General features: G+C 45.8%; 1 protein-coding gene across 1 annotated transcript; it reads right to left on the bottom strand.

Annotated features, from left to right (window-relative positions):
* Positions 1–143: 143 nt before the first annotated feature.
* Positions 144–18159, bottom strand: LOC310707896 (uncharacterized protein). Its single transcript, XM_083505358.1, has 3 exons — positions 17563–18159; positions 4635–4795; positions 144–3865 (listed from the first exon to the last, which is right to left on the bottom strand). Exons 1-3 carry the CDS (start codon positions 17999–18001, stop codon positions 3554–3556), a joined length of 912 nt encoding a protein of 303 aa, XP_083361484.1. The 5' UTR covers positions 18002–18159; the 3' UTR covers positions 144–3553.
* Between the last annotated feature and the right edge of the window lie 3575 nt (positions 18160–21734).

Consider the following 21734-nt stretch of genomic DNA (forward strand, 5'->3'; position numbering starts at 1 on the left):
CTAGGAAGCTGAAGGCAATAGTTAGGGAAGTTCTTCCCCTCCCCTAAGATGTAGTACAGTATATCCCAGGTTCTGATGTCATTACACTACTCACCAAACCAATGTCATTAGCTGCTGCTGTTGGCAAATGTAATGTTCAACAAAATAGTGTGAGGACACAATGCAAGTTGTGCTACATATTACTGAAGGAGAGACGTGGCTTTTAACTGAAATAAAACCCCTCATCTTAGAAGCAGTAGCAATTTGTATTCCATACTGCTGGTGTACTCTATAGCACAGGAAGGTAGAGTCCTCTTGTGCTCTAATCCTGCTTGTTGTTTTCCCACAGGCATCTGGGTGGCCACTATGAGAACAGGATGCTGGACTAGAGGAGCCATTGGCCTGATCCAGCGGGCTCCTCTTGTCTTCTTATTTTGAATGCTTCAGGGCTAGGTCTCCAGCTTACTGAGATCACTTTAACTCTTTGGAAATCTCCTCACTCAAGCTCCATAAGCTGCAATTTTGCAGTGTTTCTGAAAGGAGGCAGCAATAGCCTCCTTCTGTATGAAATGTACACCTCAAGATTCCTCCAGCCATAGTGGTCTATGCTCAAGACCTCAGGGCCAAACTGTGATATTAATTGTGTGGCATTCAGCAGCTATTTCCTTTGGGAGGGAAGGCTCCCACTGGCACAGGAGAAAATGGTTTAATTCTCCCTTCCAATTTCTTGCAGTTCTGATGCTGGTCTGATCTCCTTTGCCTGATATCTATATTGGGGAGGGGAGTGCAAAAAATGTTGATTGCATTCCTGCGGGTTATGTGTACTTTGGCCCTTAAGATGTGCCTTGCTGTATTGGCTGGAGGCCCGCCCTGTCCACCAATCTTTTCAAGAATCCCAGCCCCATTAGCAGCGGAGACACCAACCTCTGCCCCACCAACCTCAGGCTTGAACTCAAGCTGCACTGGGTTTCCAGCAGGATACCAGCCAATGCAAGTGAGGCTTCAAGTATTGATGATGACTTTAAGGCCCACTTGGACTAGCTACACATTGGAGCGCCTGATGTTCTGAAGCACAGTCAAACCCAGCAGAGCCTGAAGTCTCCACTGATCAGCTGATTGATGCCGGCTTTAAACCCTGCTTTCAGCTGGGATCAGGTCCACTTGAATACTCCAACTTGGAGCTCAGAAACTCTGTGAATACAGAACTCTGGAAATCTGGGAATAGAGATTGCATGAAGCCTAGGCTAGATGGGTAATTGAACAGTTGACTCCTGGTGATACATGTTGCCAAGTGTGTAGCAGGATGCTTGTGAAGAAGGAAGTCTTTATTTGTGGAACAGGTGAAGTACCAGCTGATGAATGTTTGTGGTTGGATGACTAATGAACATTGAGGTTTCTGAGGTTTGTGGCTCAACAGCAGGTAACAATTACATCTCTTACTGAACCATCTTTTGTTATTCTGAAGGCTTCTAGACCACACACAGTCCCTCGTCAGAAAAGGAGGTACAGAGCAAAAATAATATTTGACTTGCATGTGATATCAGGATGGATGTGTGTACAAACACACACACACTTAATTTTGATTTGCCCAAGGTAAAACAGTTTCAAGTCTCCCCACTGGCTCTTTCTTGAGGGGCGGTGTCTTTTATTTTTGCACTTATATTTTAAGTATCATTGTGAGGAACTAATAAACATTAAATGTGGAGAAAATATGACTGAATTATGAATATTGCTATAGGGGGGAAAGAATGAAATATTGTTTGCCCACAGCTGTTCCTTCCTCTATGTCAGATTTCTACATGCAACCACTGAGTTCCTCGCCTTTTGTGTGAGGGCATGGGGCCTTGGAGTGCAAACATACTTTGCCCTGTCCATATAGTATTACATGTGTCCTCTTACTTTGTAGAGCAGGAGTACCCAACGTAGTGCCTTTGAGATATTATAGGACCACAACTTTGTGGGATATAATGCACCGAGAGCAGTCAAGTACAACATTCCTTGTTTTCCTAGAGTGGACATGCAAGGGAATATTTGGTCCAGCCAGTCAAAACTTCCTGTTCCTCCTGGCCTGAAGGACATTCCTTGCATGTGACTGGGGGTGAGCGTGAGCTTTCCAGACCTGGTAAAAGGACAAGGCATGCTGCCTCGCTGCCCCCCCTCTTTTCCATCTTCCTTTTGTCCTGCAAACTTCCCAGACTGCTCACTGCAGTCATTGGGTCAACCCACATGTGGGGTAAACCTCTTTGTATATGCTTGTAACTTTAAGCCTTAAGCCTGCCTTCAGGAATCACACTGTGCTCTGCCTGATCGTGAGTAAAATTTCTTTTTATTATGAATAAGACTGTGGTGTCTTTATTCTTTTAGGAGGGATTCAAGGGGTCTTACCAGGAAAATAATAGAACACATTGCAATGTGGGCAATCCAGATTGAATTGCATATTGTCTTAAGAAACTCGTACGAATTTGCAACTAGTTTTCTGCTGTGTAAAGGTGAATGCACTCTGCTAAGTAAAGGAACTTGCTAGCGCAAGTTAGGAAGGATATTAATAATCAATATATCTTCTCCTGCCACCCTGAACATTCCCAGAACTTCCATCATTCTTGATGACTGGCCCTGCTGCTTAGGACCGCTTGGAGCTGTAGACCAAGAGCATCTGGAGAGCATCGTGTTGGCTACTCCTGGCATAAGCAATACAATAGCTGAGTGAAAGCACAGCAATACCTGTAGTGTTGCTTTTGATAACTCATTCCCTGGAAGACCACCCACATGGAAAGTCAGCGTATTAAGTAACCTAATCTGCTTCCTACTTACAGCCTGATCTTATGCATGCTTATCTTCCTGGCATCATCATATGAGCACCAGAATGTACAGTTTGTAACCCCCTAAAGGCCATAAAAGGGGCTTATAATTCCTACTACCTGGGTTACTATTGCAATCCATCTTCCATGCAGTATCTCTAACCTCAGCATGTTGCAAATGGCTCCTAAGTACCTCCCCCAAACTATCCATTTCAACTATTTGTGAATGTGTCAGGTACTGGACCAGTTTTTCATTACCTCCAACTACATGTGTAATTTTTTTCTTATTTCTCCAATGAGAGAGATTCTACCCAGGAGGCTGGGATTTCCTCTTTTCCTCACCAGCCAACATTGTGGAGACAATATCTAGAGCCCTCTCTCTTCCTCATTAGCGAGGGTTGAAGCAATTAAATTGCAGGGTGGAAAGGTTCTGTCATGAAGGGTTTTGTCAGAATACATGGATGGGGAGAAAAATGCCTTGAAACCACAGCAAAGCAAATCACAGCTTGCTAGTATGCTGAAGTAAATGCCTTTATACCATCGTGAGGAGAATCCCAAGGCGTGTGCTTCCCCTCCCTGCTCCAAATACACTAATAGAACAATTACAAGATAAATATATTCCAAACACACATAAGTTAAGTGGCACAGTTTCACCAGGGCACCAGCCCAGGCAGAGTCTTTTTAGTCTATGAGCAAAAGGAGGGCACCAATCCTTTTTCAGTGATCTAGAGTTGGTTGCTGGATGCCCCCCCCCCCTTGTTGGGCTTATGGTCCACTCATAGCAACAAGTTCATCTCCCTGTGAGTAGGGCTTCGAACCTCCTCTTCCTCCTCTGAGCATGAGGAATCTGGGCTGTAGCTGAAGGTGTCAGCACTGTGGCGCAGGAACTGTGTGCCAGCACTGTGGCTGCTGCATTCATCGCCACCGCTCTCCTCTTCCTCCTCCTGCTCTCGCCCTTCTCCGGACAGCAGTTTCTCAGAGGCCTTGCTCACGCCCCTCTGTTTCTCAGCCTCAGCTTGTGACACCTGCTCTTTGGCCTTCCGGCTACGTTTCCACTTCATCCTGCGGTTCTGAAACCAGATTTTCACCTGTGTGAGATGGACAGACAGACAGTGACAGGTACTCTGTTGGGAGATTTCTTCCAACACTCTGGCATTTCCATCCTTCTGTCCTAACCTTAAGACCCCAAATCAGCCTTTTTCTCAACCTGCTTGCCCTCCAGATGTTTTGGACTGCAACTTCCATCAGCTCCAGCCTGCATGGTCAGGGAGGATGGGATTGCAGCCCAAAAACACCTGGAGAGCATCAAGGGGATGATGGCTGCTCCAGATATTCCCATTGTCTGTGTCACTGTGCCTTCTACTGTTCTCCATACGTGGAACCATACCTTAGTTTCACCTGAACCAGATTTACTCCCATACCATAACCTATGACTGATCCCCTCCTCTTTTTTTTGATAACAAGCTACCTATTTTTGCTGCACTGCACAGGAGCTACTTCCTTTCTGTACATTTGTGTAGCCCATCAACGTTCGCCACAAGATTTCCTTCAGTTTTCATCTGGAAATTTGTAAAGCTACAGGCCTTGCCATTCCAGTGTTTATGCACTAAGTAGTACAAAATGTGTATGATATACACCTAAATATATCAATAAACCTAGTGTGCTCACAGTTGACATTGTTTATAGAGCCCAGAGGTTTGGTCTATCTATTGCATGATATACCAAAGAAGTCCTTTTGTAGCTTTCATTTCTGTGTGGTAATTGGTGCAAAGATCTGTATGGGAAAGTACTGGGGGAAGAGGAGAGTTCCCTTGACTGTTGCGAAGGCCATGCACCCTCTCCCCCTCTGTGATGTACCTGCGTTTCAGTCAGCATCAGAGATGTGGCCACCTCAAAGCGCTTGGGTCTTGATAAGTACTTGTTGATCTTGAACTGGTTCTCAAGTTCAAGGAGTTGCTGGCTGGTAAATGCTGTTCGGGGTCGGCGGCACTTGCCCATCAGGCCAGACTGTGGGGCAACTGGAAGGGAAAGAAAGAGTCAGGAAGAATAACTTTGACCCAGAAGGATGTTACAGGAGGCAGCTGCATAGTAAGTGCAATTTGTTTTAAACTGGTTTAATATTATATTTTTAAATTGCTGGATGGGTAATAAATCAGATTGTTATTATGGAAGAAGAAGGAAGAGGGAAGAGGAGGAAAAGGAGGTGGAGGTCTGGGCTGTATCCTTAGCTAGAGAAAGAAGGGAACACAATACACTAAAAAAAAAATTCATTGCCAACAGAAACAAACTAAGCAGCATGTTTATGGAGCAGGTTAAAAAAAACACCCTACTTATGGACCATTGTATGGACAAGAAAGAAATTCCTACTCAGCCCCAAAACAGCCAGTGGACTGGGCGGGGACCAAAAATGAAGAGTGAGGGCAGAAAGTCTTAAATAGTCCCTCAGCTCCAACAAAGCGAACTGGACTCCTTGGCAGGTTTTGAATAAACATTCACAATTTTTTTGCTGATAATAATCAGCTAAACAGTTTGAGGATCTATACAACTTTGTAACATGCAAAAAACATTACTGGAGAAAACAAAGACTGGAACTGAGGGAAGTTGGGGGGTGGGGTGGGGGGTGGGTTCTGTGGGAGGGGGAGGGAAAATGGGGGGGGAAAATAAGGATATGTTTTTAGATATGTCTTGTTATAAATTTGAATAAAAAATAAATTAAAAAAAGTCCCTCAGCTCCATTCTTCACACCAGCCTCAGGGTGCAACTGCACTCCAAGCATCAGAGCATCACACTCCTTCCCTTGCCCACTGGCAGACAATGCTCTCCTCACTGGGGTGGGGGGGGGGGAGCTTTGCTTAAAGGTGCTTATGGGAGCACCTTTCTTCTGCAGAACAAGACACTTCTTTCTGCCCAAAGAAGTGAGATCCGGTGTGTGATGTTCTGGTCAGAGTGTCGATCATCTTGATAACCTTCATGTTACTAATCCAATTTGGCTACCTTATGTCTTAGCAAAGCCAGTTCAGAGTGAGAACAGAAACCATTGCCCTCACTCTAGGCAAAAACTTTCATCCCTGGTCAAAGACAGTCCTCCAAAAATCACCGAAAGACTGGTGATTTTTTGCAGGGAATAGAAGTCTCTGAAAATAAAATAAATAGATCTTATTTTGACTCGTTCCTAGATACCACACCTCTAATTAATTCCACTGGAAACATACATAGATCCAATAAGGAAATAACACCTGTGGTAGTATTCCCTAACCAGCAGTGGCATTTGGTGCTGTATATGAGGCCCAGCAGACGCTGTGAGGAGACATAAGCTAGACGCATGGAGCCCACTGCCTTCCCTTCAAGTAATGATTTTATTGCCTCACTGATATTAACCTGCTTGATATGTTATCAGTGCTCATTTTAACAATCACAATCAATTCCGTTGGTGAAATTAAACCTCCTTTATTAGCCTAAGGTGTATTTAATTACCTCCAGCTGTCCTAAGGTGGTGATAAAGGCAGCCTGACTCCGCAGAGGCCTTAGAGCGCCTATCTCACTAATGAACCTTTATCAGAGCAGCCTGCTGAATAGAGAAAGGAGGGGGGGGGACTGAACAAAAGAAGCTTTGAGGGAGAACGTTTGCCCCACACAGGCAGAACAGGAAGGGTGCTGCTGATGCCCCTAATTATCATCAACTTTATGGGCTTCCACCGGGATTAGCTTTTACTGCCCTTCACTAAATAGAGAACAGACTTTCAGTGGTGGAACTGGGCGAGGACAGACAGGTACAGAATGCCAGGAAAACATTGTGGGAATTCTATACAAACATGCAAGTTGCTTTGATCGCAGCAGACATTGGAAACGAAAGAGGTGGGTTCCTAGAGGGAAACTCTCACACCCCTAAAAAGGCTCCCCATCGTGCAGGAAAAGACAATGCGCTGCCCTCCCATGGACTACAAATCCCATCATCCTTGACCATTGGTGATGCTGGCTGGGGATGATGGAATTTGTAGTCCAAAAGATTTGGAGGGCCACCACATTGGCTATCCCTGTCACAGCAACATAGGAAGCTGCCTGATACTGCATGGGACCAGTGGTCCATCAAGATAAGTCCACACTAACTGGCAATGGCTTGCCAGAGTTTCAAACAGGGTATATTCTCAGTTCTACCTGGAGATACTGGGAATTGAACCTGGAATCTTCTGCATGCAAAGCAGTTTCTCTACTGCTGAGCTATAGCCCTTCCCCATACTCTGTAACATATCTCCAAGCCCCAGTTGTAAATGAGGTGGTGCTTAATTTGCAGAAGCTGAGTTAAATGAATGTCTCCATGTAAAATAAGCTAACCTGCCTGATCATAACCATGAAGGTATGTATGCATGGCAGTATCCAGTATTTAGCATCTGCCTTTGGATTGCATTGTACTTTTGAATCTTTGTCCCTAAGGATCTGTGTCATGGGGCTCCTTGCTGCTCCTGTATATGCCAAGAAGATGCTGAAATTAAGTTATGGGAACATGGGTAAGATTGCCTCCTGATTGAATTCCTGCAGCAAACTCCTAGGTGGTTAGCAGGAGCTGTCTGGAAATTCCAAGGCATTTCAATATTAAAATAAAGTATTTCAACAGAGTACAACATTTCAGTTTTCAGATCGAACAATCAACAAACTTTAGATATTGTAGATAATTTAAGGATGACGACCCTAATCTGGCTAAAGTTAGTCATGATTAACAGCCAGCCCTATTTATGATCTTGCAAAAACCATTTATTTCAGTGGGCTTAGACGCACCTCACCCTAGGAGTCGAGTTGTAGGTCCATTGAAACCCATTGCTTGCAGTATAACTCACATCTTAATTAACTTGGACTGAAGCGTTTGTACATTATGTACAAATTTAAGCTGAAACAAAATGCGGAAAAACATGTTCGCATTTGAAGATGCCTATTTGAATGTCACCGTGCAAAGGGAAGGTGGGATCACAAGTCAGAGTGAGAACCTACAAGGGCAACTGCTGTCTGAAAAAAAATAAAATATGCCAACAATCTAGATGTACAGATGCAAATGAGGGCAGGGGGTGTCTTCCATGGATGCAGATAAATGCAGATGATTTCCAGGAAGAGGAGTAGGAGTGTGTGTGTAAGTGGGTGGCAGCAGTGGGAAGTCATGTTTCACCAGGATTTAATGTTTTATTTCCTCTTGTTCATATTTTGAGCATTCGTATGAAATTAAATACACTTCCTAGGTGTTCTGCAGACTGGAGAATTGTCCAGCTTTCTTTCTCTTTATCCATTTTTCATGTTGGAGAGCAGCACAGAAACATTAAGGCAATGTGAACAGACCCTTGCAAGGCAGTTCGAAAGCAGCACTATCAAGCATAAGGAAAAAACAAAAACAAATGTGCCTCAAATAATGATAAAGTGGAAATGAATATTCATGAATATTCAAAATTCACTGGAATGTCCCGCTTCACTCGTCAGTTTTCTCATATCTGTGACTTAAGCTGTGATCCTGAATACACTTACTAGAGAATAAGTATTACTGAACTCAGTAAGAGGCACTTCAAAATGAACTTTCAGATTATTTTTAAATTTTATTTTTTGATACCATGGGGTTGGGGTGCTATTTAGATTTTCAGCCTCAGATGGGGGGGGGGGAGAGGTTAACAAAAACGCCACAGCAAGACTCACATCTTTTCACATGGAGCCAGGATGTCAAAGATGCCCCAGTGTTCTGTTCAAACAAATGTGGATTACTACTAAGATCAAAATATTCTCCTGCTTTTTCCCTTTTTTATTTGCCACTGCCCATTAACTCAGGGGCTGGAAATGTAGCAAATCAGCATCTTATGCTTAACGCAAACCGTTAATACATAGACTACAGTATCTATTGGCCCTTTGTCTGTGGAAGGAAAGAGAAACCCCTCCATTTTAAAAACAACAACACACCTGCTTGCAATATGCTATTTTTATTGGAGTTCTTCGTTATTAAAATATTAAACTCCACCCCACCACACATCTTCACTTTTAATAATCATCTCGCTCATCTAGGCATCTTTGTTTCTCTTTTATTCTTCAGGTGTACAATCCAAAAGTATTTTAAACACAGCAAGAACGAGCATAAACAAAGGCTTTAAAGGGGGACAACTGATATTAGTAACGTGCTAAAATTTCTCCTGGAAAGTTGTAATTTTATGTTGTGAACCTCCCTGAGACCTACGCATGTAGGCAGGTATGCAAATTTAAACAAACAACAGCATGTTCAAAGTGTACGTTTTCCCGAAGTACCTCGGCTTGTCGGCTGTCTACAAGTTTTACAGTAGCCGCGCAGGGCAGCACACACCTTGGCATAATAATGACTGAATGGCCTGACTGGGTGTGCCAACAGGATGCCAAATATGCCACCTGGACGCGCGATCTTGTGGAGGCTGCCCTGTCCCTGTGGAGAAGAGGAGCTCGGGCAGCCTGCGATGCCATCGCTGTTTCATGGTTTTGCGCATTTGCTGTTTCGTTTTTATTTTCCCGGTATGTTTTATCGATGAAAGGCTCACCTTCAGAGGACTGGAAGAGAGCATCCCCCAGTTATCAAATGGGTGACCTAGAGAGGATAATCCGGGGAGGCATGTGGCGTTAACATATCAGAGTCGAAGAGCCCAGCAGCAGATATGTTGCGGAGAAATGGTACTGGGCAATGAAACACTCATATTCCCTGAATTGGATTATCTTGGAAGATCAGAACAGGGGCGAGGACTTGATGACAGAACAACCCACAACATTCGGCACAGTGCAGCCAAACCGAATGAGACAGTCAGGCACGGGCTTCGCTTTACCAAGTTGTAATTCATAGGAGCCAATCGGGCTTCACTGCTGCTCTCTCCACGGAACGTATCCGAGTTGGGGATGGCGCGTGCCGTAGATGCGGATCTAGGTCTTGTTTGCTTTGAAACTGGAAATTTGGGGCGCATATTTTCAGGAGAGGCCTATGGATACATGTATGCTCACAGTTTCCCCTGCTGCTAGCTGCCTAAGAGGCTGAGCAAAACAATACAGAAATAAGTAAGTAAGTAAGTAAATACGTATAACTACCGGTATATCAATCCAACACGAAAACTGTGTGTGTAGAGAGATAGAGAGAGAAATAGAGGTGTTAGAAACGCAACATGGGATCGCGCTATGGATTTGCACACGATTCATAGTCCTTGCATATCTTCTCCTTTGGGCACTTCAGAGACAACAACAGTGTGATGATATGCTCACACTTTACGGACGTCGTGTCGTCGTCATCCCCACCCCCGTCTCCATCTCCTTGCCAGTCAAACACTTCTGAAAACTGCGTGTGATTCGCTCCCGATCCTTCCGCGCTGGGAAACCACCAAAGCACAGCGGAGCGCCTTGAGGACAAACCTCTTGCGCTTCCTCCTTTCCTGTTTGTGCGGCTGAGGAGGGAGGGAGCCACGCTTCAAGAATCTGCCCGAGGGGGACCTTGACGAGGTCACTTTCTTAGCCAAGAAAGCCTCCTCTCCTGACGAGCAACGCGATCCATCCAATGCACATTTACTGGAGAGTAAGTCCCATTGATTCAACCGAACCAGGGCCCACTTCCAAGAGAGAGAAATGCGCTTCGAATGTGCTTTAAAGGTCTCGCGTGCTCGCAGCCACAGGCTGGCAAGTCCAGGTTGCACAGCTGACGTTGATTTGGCGCTCTTGAGACAAACCTGCTTCGCCTCCTTTCGTCCGCCCCCAAATCGGATTTCAGGGGATATGGAGGGGGTCGGGAATTGCACTGGAAAGCCTTGGATAACAATTCCTTGAGGCTAGGTCCAGGCAAACAAATCCGAATGACAAGGTCGCCCGGAAGCCCATTCAGCAACACAAGCGACCCAGAGCCGCTTTAAAACCGCACCGGCTGCGGCGTTTATAATGAAATAATTAATACGCAGGTTTTGGCCGGGGCGGCGGCGGCAGGAATCCCTCAGCTAACTGATTTGCTAGCCTCCCAAGGACGATTGTTGACAAGGATGCCCGTAGCTACGCAGATGACGCAGTTTAGGATGGGAATAAACTTCCCTATTTAAAATCACAATTAATGCACATATTAAATCAAGGGAGCGATTGATGGGTGCATTCAACCTTAATGTACGGAAGCCCCTAATGCACAGCCTCTTCAAAACCACCCACATTTTCTTTCTGTTCTCTTTTTTCCCTTCGTGTTTGAGGAAGAGACACCGTTTGGGTTAGAGCCAGCACAGCGGCAAAGACAGAGCTAATCCTAACTGGGGGAAAAGGGGAATCGGCGCACACGTGGATCTGCAGCTGAAAGGCACGTAACTCAGTTATGCTGCTGGATATTGCTTTTTTGTATTTGTTGTTAATTTAAGTAAAATAAAAATGAGACGATTTTTTTAAAAATGGCGCACATCTGCTGGAGCTGCGGTATGATGACCCGACACGGATGAAGAAAAGGTCTAGAAAGAAAGAAAGAGGCATATTGAGTTCAGAGGGACTTTAAATGTCCTTGGAGTGTTCAGAGTTTGACTAAATACCAGGAAGAACTTTCTGACAGTAAGAGTTGTTTGACAGTGAAACGGTCTCCCTTAGAAGGTTGTGTATTGGGGCAGGGTGGTGCCTGATCTCCAATCTTTTCCCCGATGTCGTACAGCTCTTGAGACAGACAGATCACAGATTAAGTGTGGGACTTACTTCTGAGCAAACGTGTACAGGGTGGCCTTCCTAAGCGCCTTTATCCAGAAGCGGCAAATATCATGGAGTTCACGAGAACCTTAGCGATGCCTGTGTAGCGATGCCTTTACTGCTCACACTGATGGCGTTTTCACACACGCGCACCTTGCTCCCTAAGTGCAGCTCTAAAATAGTGGCTTGCGTGTATGACTGAATATGCCCTCCCCCAAGTGCAGAATAAATGGAGTCTCCTTTCCGCGGGTAATACCCAACTGTAGTTCTAAATAACTAAGCTAACGTCCGTTGATTTCGCTAGATGTACTCCGAATATGAATTAGTAGGCATCATATCATATCATATCATATCATATCATATCATATCATATCATATCATAGGCATTCAAAGGGCAGAGAGTCGGAATGTCTTCCTGTTTGTTTCCAGGTGATGAGGAGCATCTCCCAATTCCATAGCTACATCATTGGGGGCAGTAAGAACCGGGCCAAGACTGAGGCTTTGACCATCCTCTCTGAGGCAGAAGATAACCCGCGCGGATGCCGCGGTCCGCTTAGTCCCCCGACTTTCAGTTGATCGAGCGACCATCCCGGAAAGTTGTGGTTGTCCATACATGACCGAGTTGTCAGATGGCCCAGTCACACGTGCATGGCAATCGCATCGCTAGATCTCCCTGTCACAGCTCTTTCTTCGCTTTCCCTTGTTGAGTTATCTCTGCGCTTGCGAACTAGACTCGCAAGCGCGGAGATATGCGCAAGGATGACCAGAGACGGAGGCTACAGGTTGGCAAGGCGGCTCTAGAGTCGAAGATTGCCTAACTGCGCCATTGCCAGATCTCGGCGGTTCGTTCGCCCCTGAAGGCTCTTTGTAGTTGGCTGGTTGGCTACCTAACCAGTCTTCCCTCGGGGTCTTCCTCCTTTAATGCAATAAGCCGCAGACACTTGTCTCGCGTCGTTGACCGGCGAACAAGGCGTGAAACGAGGCTTGTCCTTGCGCGCTGGAGCAGAAAGAAGGACAATTGCTCCGGGAACAATTTCCTCTGATCGGAAGGGGCAGCTGCGGAACTACGCTGTCACCTCTTCCTCTTCCTCCAGGTCTCCAGCTCTGGGACCCTCCAACACCACCACCCCTCACGTTCCCGCTTGAAAAGAGTGGGAACAGATCGGCCGATGAACCCTGGCCATTAGCTTTGGTTAGCTTTGGTTATCTTGCATGACCAGATAGTCCAAAAGGGCATGCGAGAGATCCGGGACGCTACCCAAATGTCCAGGCAGATAAAAGTAATCCCCGAAAAAGGGCAAGAAGCCGTTCACCTTTTCATCCCCTCAAAGGGCCCATTCACATGTGCACGGCAGGTACTTCGCTCGCTGTCACAGCTGAACGTGTGAACTGTCTCAAGCGGAAACCACTGAGTTTGAGGCGACGCCAGTCAATGCTCCTGCTGGTTGCCACGTAGACACCCGTGCTGCCAACCGAGTGATGAACCTGGTTTTGTAAATTCAGGACCATCTCTGTGATTTAAATCGTTGCAAATAAGAGCTGGTAGAACGAAGGAGGGCAATCGAAGCGCCACGCTGCTAACCTGGGGATCCAGAGACCACGAAGGCAGGACAGTCACCACCACCACATCCCCGTCCCGATCAGCTCCCACAGTCCAGGCGACCAAGGGCTATTGACCTCTGAGAGATTAAAGATTTGAGCTGCAGGTTTAGTGGCCAGGTTCTCTTATACCGAGTTAGAAGTAAGTCCCACTGTGTTTCAGTGGAGCTTAATTTCAGAGGAGCGCGCACAGGATTTCAGCCTGACGGGACGAGCCTCAGCCTCCCTACCTGGAAGTAATCCTCGTTGAACTCGAGGAGAAATACATTTTACGTAAACCTACATAGGACTGCACAGTTAATGTGCTTTCTATCTGCTATCCGTGGCAAGGGACATAGCGAACTACAAACACAAAGAGTTAGAACTGAGAGCAGAACCACCAGCACCACCGGCTCCCTCTCGGCATAAGGCTACCCCTCTCGGCATCCCAGCTCCATTGGGGGGCCCAGGTGGCATGCGCTCATCCCTTGCAGCCATAAACCCTGTCATCTGACAACTGACTGCAACCTTTCCTTCTTGTCCTGCTACAAGAATCTGGAGTATTCATGTGTGTGTTTTTAATGACACCATAAAAATACTCCAGAAAATAATAATTGAAAATGTAAAGGAATGAGATTGGGGGGTGGGGAAGAGGGAGAAACAGGAAATCAAAGTGGTTTATTGAGATACTGGATCAATTGATCTCCAATTTTAAGGAACAGAAGACTGATATTTGGGGCATATCTATCTTACTATCTGAAGACAATTTTTAGGGGCATGGGTTTTTTCCTATGTTGAGATCGAGCACAGAATTTTAAACCATTCGCAATCATAATTAAATGCACCGCCCTATTAAATGCAGTTAAAATACTACCGTTGAAAGTGAAACAGTGTAACGTTAATATCGACCAATGTATTAATTGATGGACCTGTCAAGATGTTTTATTAATCTACTGCATAGTTAATAAGGAATGCTTTTCAGTTGATAACCGATTCAATGTTTAAACGAGGTTTATCAAGGTGTTTAGTCGCTGCTGCTGCTTTTCTTCAATAGAAATCCCCATTGCTTTCTCATTTGGCTCTTGGCGACCAGACGCTGGCAACACCTCCACCCGCCCCGTTCTTTACTGAAGGGCAACTTTTTTTTTCGAAACTGAGAGGATTCTATTTCTTTTGTAGAGCAGACTTTCTGAAATGTGAATGATGGAACACTTAGCCTCTCAGCCAGTTAGGAAGCATTATAAAATAGCCTAGGTTTTTAAAGAGAAGCCAGTGGTCAGATTGAAGCTGGATAGCTTTGCAATTGGCATCTTAAAAATCTCCGATAAGGAATACGGAATGTCTCTTTCACACTTTTCCACCCCAACTATTTAGGTGGGGCGGGGATAGCCATTACCACCCATCTCGCACACTTGCAAGCTGCATTCCGAGAAAAAGAGCCTAGAAGATGAAGAAATAGCGCAAAATAGCACACACGCAAAAGCTGCCGCTGTCTTTCTTCGCTTGTCTGCGTCGCCTGCTTCCATCTGACAAGACAGAGACATTCTTTTTTTCTCCGCCGTTGGTAACAAATTAACTGCACCAGCCCTCCGCCAGCTCCAGCCTAAGTACCCGGAGACCTTGGGCGGATTAAAGTTCAAAACCTTTTACAACTTCCCCTGCCCGGGGTCGAGTGATTGATGTGGGAAAACTTGCCGGCAGGACAGCAGGGCTCCAGAGGAGGCTTGGCTCAGCTCAGCTCAGCTCTGCCCCCACCCCACCCCGTCACTATGCCTTAGAGCCAAGTTTGGGTGCAATAAAATATCACAAACGCAGTTGCCTAATGCCTCTGAACAGGTGAATCCTGCCGAGGGGAAGCCTGGAGTCTTGCCCTAGCCGATTCCAGGCTCCTTCACAGCTCCCCTCTCTGTCTCCTAGGCAAAAAGGCGCTCACGTATGAAGCACTCCCAAAGTCATAGACTGTCTGCATTCGAAGCGGTGTCTGAAGCGATTTAAGCAAAGCACATTCCATCCAGGAATAAATACCAAAAGCGGGGTGTTCGACTTCCAGTTGCCTAACTGTAGTCTTTAGGATCAAAATATTACAATGGGCGAGTAAGCTCTATTGAATTCAGTGGGGCTTGCCACTGCCTAGACACGTCTAGGACTGCACCGCAAAATGCGCTGAGGACCAGAGAAGGCCCCTACGGAAGGCAAAGAACATTCCGTCCTCTCCAACCAACCACTTTAAGACAGCTGGCTATTTTCATTCAGGAGGAGTCAGACCTAGTTATCACAACAATAGAGGCGGGTGGTAAATCTTCCTCTGGGCACTACCACATTAGACAGAGCGAGGGCTCACATAATTAAACACTGTCCCAGAACGACACACACACACACACACGTACTTGGGGGTGGGCAGGCTCAGTAACGTCGCCGGAAATATATGCCTAGTTCTCTCAAGCAGCAGATAGGATGGTTATGCCCAAACTTGACTCTGGACTGTACCACTTCCAACTACCCATTCCGACAGGTACGACTGCATGCTTCTCAGGACAAGCCGTTCCCTTCCCATATCAAACTTGATGTCAGGAAAAAAAGATTTTTAGCCTCGCCTTCTCCTTCAAATTCTTATTTTTCTATTTGTAGAAGTGTCAGAAACAAATGGCTCTCCGTGAGCGCGCGAGAGAGTTCAAGGCGTTGTTGCTAATGAGGTGGATTGCTTTGTTTTTAAGGTTTTTAATAGTATTTTAAAGTAATGTCAACAACTACTCTAAGTACACCTCAGTTCCTCTCCCAATTTATTATTTAATTTTATTTGTAAGATTGCTTACCCTGTCTTCACCATGAGGTTCCAGGTTAATCTTTAACAGCCTCTGAAAACTGCCATTAACCCGCCCATTCTAAAATCTGACACAATGCTCCTTTTTGAGAGACCAGAATTCCGGCCTTAGGCTGCAATCTTACACACATTCCCCGGGGAAGAAGCCTCGTTGAATTTAATGGGGTTTACTTTCGAGTAGAGATGTGCAGGAGGAGTGCACCGTTATTCCCTTTTTTCTTGACAGCAACTCCCTTTTTTCCCACTTCTCTCCAAAGCAAGATTCCTGGAACCACAGTTTAAATCACTTTCATATTTTAGGCACTTCTGCTTAACTGGGATGTAGAAGTCGTGGGACGATATTGTAGAAAAAAGCTAAGCATTAAATCTGCGAAGGCTTAATTGGGAATCAGCCTCACTGAATGCAGTGTGGTTTGGTTTTGAACAACAGGAACACATAAGATCAGGGTGAACGTCATGTTGATGGGGGCTTTGGGGGTCACCTAGTCTAATGCCAGCTCAAAACAGGAACCTAGAGTTAGAGCACCTCCAACAGATGGCGGAAGCGCCCAGCTCGAAGACTTCACGAAGGAAAAGCCCCAGTTTTCCCCTCTCCATGACAATTGGCTCCAATGTCGAATTGCTCTTACCTTTAAAAGGTGTCTCCAAATGTATTTTTTTCAATAACCATTTTTTAAAGCTAGGAAGAGCTAACATGTGTCATTTAGATTAGGTTGCGATGAAGGAGGATGTTAAACGTTTCAAAATATCTGTTAGAACTTTTTATTGGGGGGGAGGACACAGATACCAGTTTTTTCACTAGGTAAAATTGGTCGGGGGGAAATACATCCCAAAAGTTGATATAAATATCCCGTTCTTATCAGGACGTTATTGGGAGAGCACTATGGGTTCAAATAACAAATCCAGGGTACAAGTACTCTAGGCGTGCACGCCACAGGTGCGATGAATAATTTTGCTAAACTACATGAAAAACCAGCTTACATTATTTTTTTTCTAAGCTAGCCTAAACTATAAACAGAATCCACGACTGTGGGCAATTCATGCCTCAAATGGTAGAGGCTGAAGCTCGGTTTTGATAAGGAGCGCGTGAGGGCAGGTGGGGATGCTGTGATGGACTTGATCCATTTGTCGAGTCCTGTAGGACCAGATCAAAGTCCCGCCGTTCAGCACCCTAAGTTTCCACAGCACTTCACCAGACGCTTCTGGGAAGGAAATCGCCTTCCAGAAAGTGTCATTCAGAAGCACGCAGCCATCGTGACTAGGAGCCGAGGACGGACTCGTATCCTTTTAACCACCTGGTAAGCCAGCGGAGAGAACCACATCTTGTGACAGTGAATACTGTCCACAGCCACAATGACAGTGATTGCCATTGCACACCCTGCAATCTTTACCTACAGTTTTTGTTTTGATGGATGTGTGTGTCGTTTTTAGCCTCTTTCGCTTTTAAATAACGTCTTCGCAAGATGCCATGACCTTTTCCGCGCGCTCCTACTACCTGCCCAACCGAGAAGCAGAAACTGACCCCTCCAGAAGTAGAAATGGATCAAGAGGAAACGCTCAGTTGAGGAAGATCGCGCTATATACCGGAATGTGTTTCTTTTCCCGGGCGTAGCTTATTGGGCTCCACCAGTGGCCCTGGAGAGACTTTCGCCGTGCGCCCTGGGCGCACGGTGTCCTCCCGGCTACCGGAGGCTCCGGAGCTGGGGTCTTACTCACCGTGGAAGTCGGGAAAGCGGGGGGCCATGATCCCCGCGCGAATCCAGTGCTCCAGCGGGACGGCCCCGGCGACGGCGGACGCCTTGAAGTGCTCCGGACCCGGCTGAGGCAGGTGGGGGAAGGCGGCGCTGTAAGCGAAAGCAGGGTGCTGGCCGGCCAGAGCCGAGATCGGGTAGAGAGGGGGCGGGTACATGGCGGGCAGGCCGCCCAGTCCCGGAGGGGAAAAGTTCAACAAGCCGGGCTTGGGGATGAAGGCGGCAGGAGGCAACGGAGCCACCATGGAGGGCGCGCACGGCGAGGGCGTCTCGTTCCTCGCGCAGGAGCCCGGGCTCCCCGTCGAGCTTTCGGGGGAAGCGCTCTGCGCGGGTCGCAGGGGCTCCTCAGCCAGGAGGGCGTCTATGCGGAAGCTTTGAGATTTCTCCATGGCCTTCTGCATCATGGCCCCCGCTCCCCAGGAGCCTTTGGGGAAAGCGGCGAGCCCCTTCGGCACGCCGTCGCAAGGGCGAGATCTCCTCCTCTCAGCGGCCAGGCAGACTCCAGGCTCCTTCTCGCGCGGGGTCGGAGGCTTGGAAAGGCTTCCGCTCCTGCACGCGCACCTGCTCGCCCCCTCCTCTGGAGCCACTTCTTCTTCTCGGTCGCTCCTCCTTTCCCTCCCGCCTCCGATCTCGCCTGACACGCGAGGCAATTGTTTGAAATCTCCTCCCCACCTGTCTATTGGCTCCCGGCCCTTTTGTCCATACCGCTGCGGATCAGGAGCTGCTGCCCAAGTCATGAATAACACACTTTGGAAGGCAGTTCTGGAGTAGCCTGAATAAAAGGGCAGGCTTCTTCAGAAGAGGGAGCGCTCACACCCAGTGCATTTACTGCAGAACCCTTCAGGCATGTCCAAAGTCCGTTTCGGGGGCCTAATCCGGCCCGCCAGTCTGTTTAATCCGGCCTCTGTGGCAGTTTATTTCCTGGAGTAAAATCCTTTAAAAATCCCCTCAACTTCAACCCTAAAAAAAGCCCAACAACTTCAATCCTTAAAAAAAGGTTAACAACTTTGGTTGGCCCTTTGGTCGGCCCTCATGGCCCTTCACTTCATCAAATCTGGCCCTCTTTGAAAAAAGTTTGGACCCCCTGCAAGGCTTACAGAAATCGTGGTGGCTGCTTCCAGAGGATACGGTCTTGAGAACCATCGCGGCCCCTTTCATAGGGTAACATGGAGATCACGCTGCTTTGTCAGCTGTTCACCTGGGAAATAGGGGGCAACCCTCCTCCACTGGTTGGCAATACATGCTGAGGACTAGTAACTTGTGGGCTTATAATTGCAAAGCTACAGTAGCCCCCCTAATTCTTTGACATGTGGCCACAGTATTATACTCAAGAACTGTTGTCCTGGTTGCTAGAACTAAACCGAGGGGCGCCCTTGTACCCCTGGGGAGGTCTGTACTAAAGCAAATGTTCCTTTATAAGAGAAAGACACAATAATCTCAGTCTCACGGGACCCTAATTCTGCGCATAAACCAGCCCTGTTCCTTCTGATGAAGAGCTCTGTTTGCCCCCCCCCCAAAAAAACCCTACCAATTTAAACTGGTTCCACAACCACAGAGCAAAGCTTTTTACGTATTTTGCTTAATTTGGTGGCAGATTAGGAACACGCAGATAACAAACTTGTGTTCTCCATTGCCTCTAGAAAACGCTCAGTGACACCCCCAAGATGAAGCAGCCGGCTCCCCAATGGTCTTGACTCTCTGCGGATGCGAAAACCGGAGGAAGCAGGAAGGAGGCAGGTGCTTTGGGGGGGGGGCACAACCCACTAGCCCAGTTCTGAAGTCCCAGCAGAAAAAAATAAATTGGATCCTTTTCCCCACTTCTGGGAGAAGAGATGTCAACTCAAATGCATTTCATACTATAAAACTAAAATGTGTCTTCTATTTGCCAAGATGATTGATAGATAGCTATTCTGCGCCCAGAGTCCTTCGGGTGCCTGATATTAAATAAAACTATTTATTTATGTGCTGTATTACTCCGTTAGACTTGTACCCTTCCTAGAGCTCAGAACGGAAGGAAGCATTCTTCACAGCACATGCATTTTATATTGAAATGTTAAATTTACAACACACGACGCCCACAGAACCCCAATCACATAATAATGAATCAATATTAAGATATAAATTTGTCCATGATGCCCAATGAGATTCCATTGGAATATTAATTATATAATCATCCCTAAATTCATATTGCCCCCCATATAGTTGCCACTGAAGCAGCAATGTCCTGTTCTCATTGGACACAATGGGACTTACTTCCGAGTAAGCAAGATTTTAATACAATAAATCGGTGGTGAATACCAGTGCATTGCTTTATTTCATAACTATTATTATTGATTCAATCTGTTTGCAGTTTTAACAAGGGCAGGGGTTACTTTTTTCTAATTTTTCAGTTTCGCACAATCGCATTCTATCCTGTTTGCCGAAAGGACTTCTATCATTTGTCTTACATTTATAGAGAGCATCGAAGACTATATAAAATCAAGATTTTAATCGCGGTTGCCAGCTAAACACACCAACTAGCAATCAGTTAGCAATCATTAGTCCCGGGACTCTGCGCCCAGTTTGGGGTAATAATATAGTAAATACATTGAGATCGTCGTTATATTAGGTCGTGAACAGTCATTTTTGTCTTCTTCAAGGCCTATAATTGCCTTTTCCCCACTTGAAATCCTGAAGCCAGTTGCGGGATGACCTATAGGCGTCCTCACCTGTTTTGTATATCAGACTTTGCAGGAAGCCCCAAACAATTCAGCTTTCTTTTGATATCCTTTACCTTCCCTTTCTAAGTTTCTAGTCCTTATGTGAAGGATGCGTGGAATCTTTTGGAAGAGCAATGAAGGACAGTTGAACACACTCCATTTCATGTAATATTCCTTTTAAGCTCCTATTTATTGGGAGTTAAAGATTAAATATGGTGCTGCTATTCAAAAGTGGAAGTTTTAATTTTATATCAATGTGTTTCATGTTTCACTCATATTGCTTCTTATTTTAACCTTATTGGCATATTCATATCGGGTGACGGTAATGTCTGAACAGTTTAATACTTAGCATAATTTATTATCAATGTTCTATGTACTGGATGGTTTTAGATGCGTAGGATATTTTATTTATCCTTCCTCTTCTTACTTGTGTAAGAATGCAAATACCTATTTCAGCAGAGTAATTTAGCTATCTGTGTGCAACTTATCTTTAGAAGCTTTTAGAGACAAGATGAGGGAGGGACTGGAATGAGATCAGCAACCCTCAGTGCATCAGGCTAGCACTTGCGGGTAAGTCAATGCATGTTTGTTCCTAAAAAAGACACGTTTAGGAGACTTGGAAGTTCCTCTCACAATCTAATCTTTCCCATTGCAGACACATCAGCCTCCAGTGCAAAGCTGAATTTCATTAAAAAACTTCCAACATAAACTGTACACATGGCTGAAAAACCCAATTGCCACCTGCATGTTAAAGTTTTATGGGTGCACCTAAATGCTTTGCATATTCTCCCTAAAACCATGATGTGTGATGTGACACTTAATGGATTGTCAATCACTTTAGACCAACTGTATTTAGGCTTTAGATAAAGGTGGTGGATACACCTATGAATGAATTCACAATTTCTTTAGAGATGGTGGTGGCCCATCCCATGAGCAAGGAAGTCTCACTGGTTCCATGCTGTTACTTCCCAGTATGTCACTTTCTGTGAAGCTCAGAATTGAAACTAGCAGGAAGATGCTTGTAGGAAGGGAGCAGGGAGTCATTTGGTAGAATTCAACCTACATGGTGGTGCAAAATATTTTCTATGGCCCCTCACAGTGGGAAAAATCCAAGCTGGCTTTAAACCAACATTTCCCTCCCTGTCTCCTGCCACTGGCCAAGGCCATAAACATTTGGGGAAACAAGCTCTTCATAACAACAGGAATCAGACAAACAATTAATTTTGTCCTTATCTCTCCTGGGGGTAATTTAGCATTTCATATACACATTTTTTTCCTTCAAGGGAGAGAAGTGGTTGGATCAAAGGTTAATGATCCCCAGCGTCAATCTAAAGTCAACAGTTTGCTCTGCATGAAGGATCTCTTTAAACAGCAAAGGAAGGCCTTGCTGATTACGTCTCAGTGGGAAAACTGGAGAGAATGGAAAATAATGTGGAAA

The sequence above is a fragment of the Podarcis liolepis genome, assembly GCF_965112155.1.
Source record: "Podarcis liolepis genome assembly, chromosome: 1".
Taxonomy (NCBI): Eukaryota; Metazoa; Chordata; class Lepidosauria; order Squamata; family Lacertidae; genus Podarcis; species Podarcis liolepis.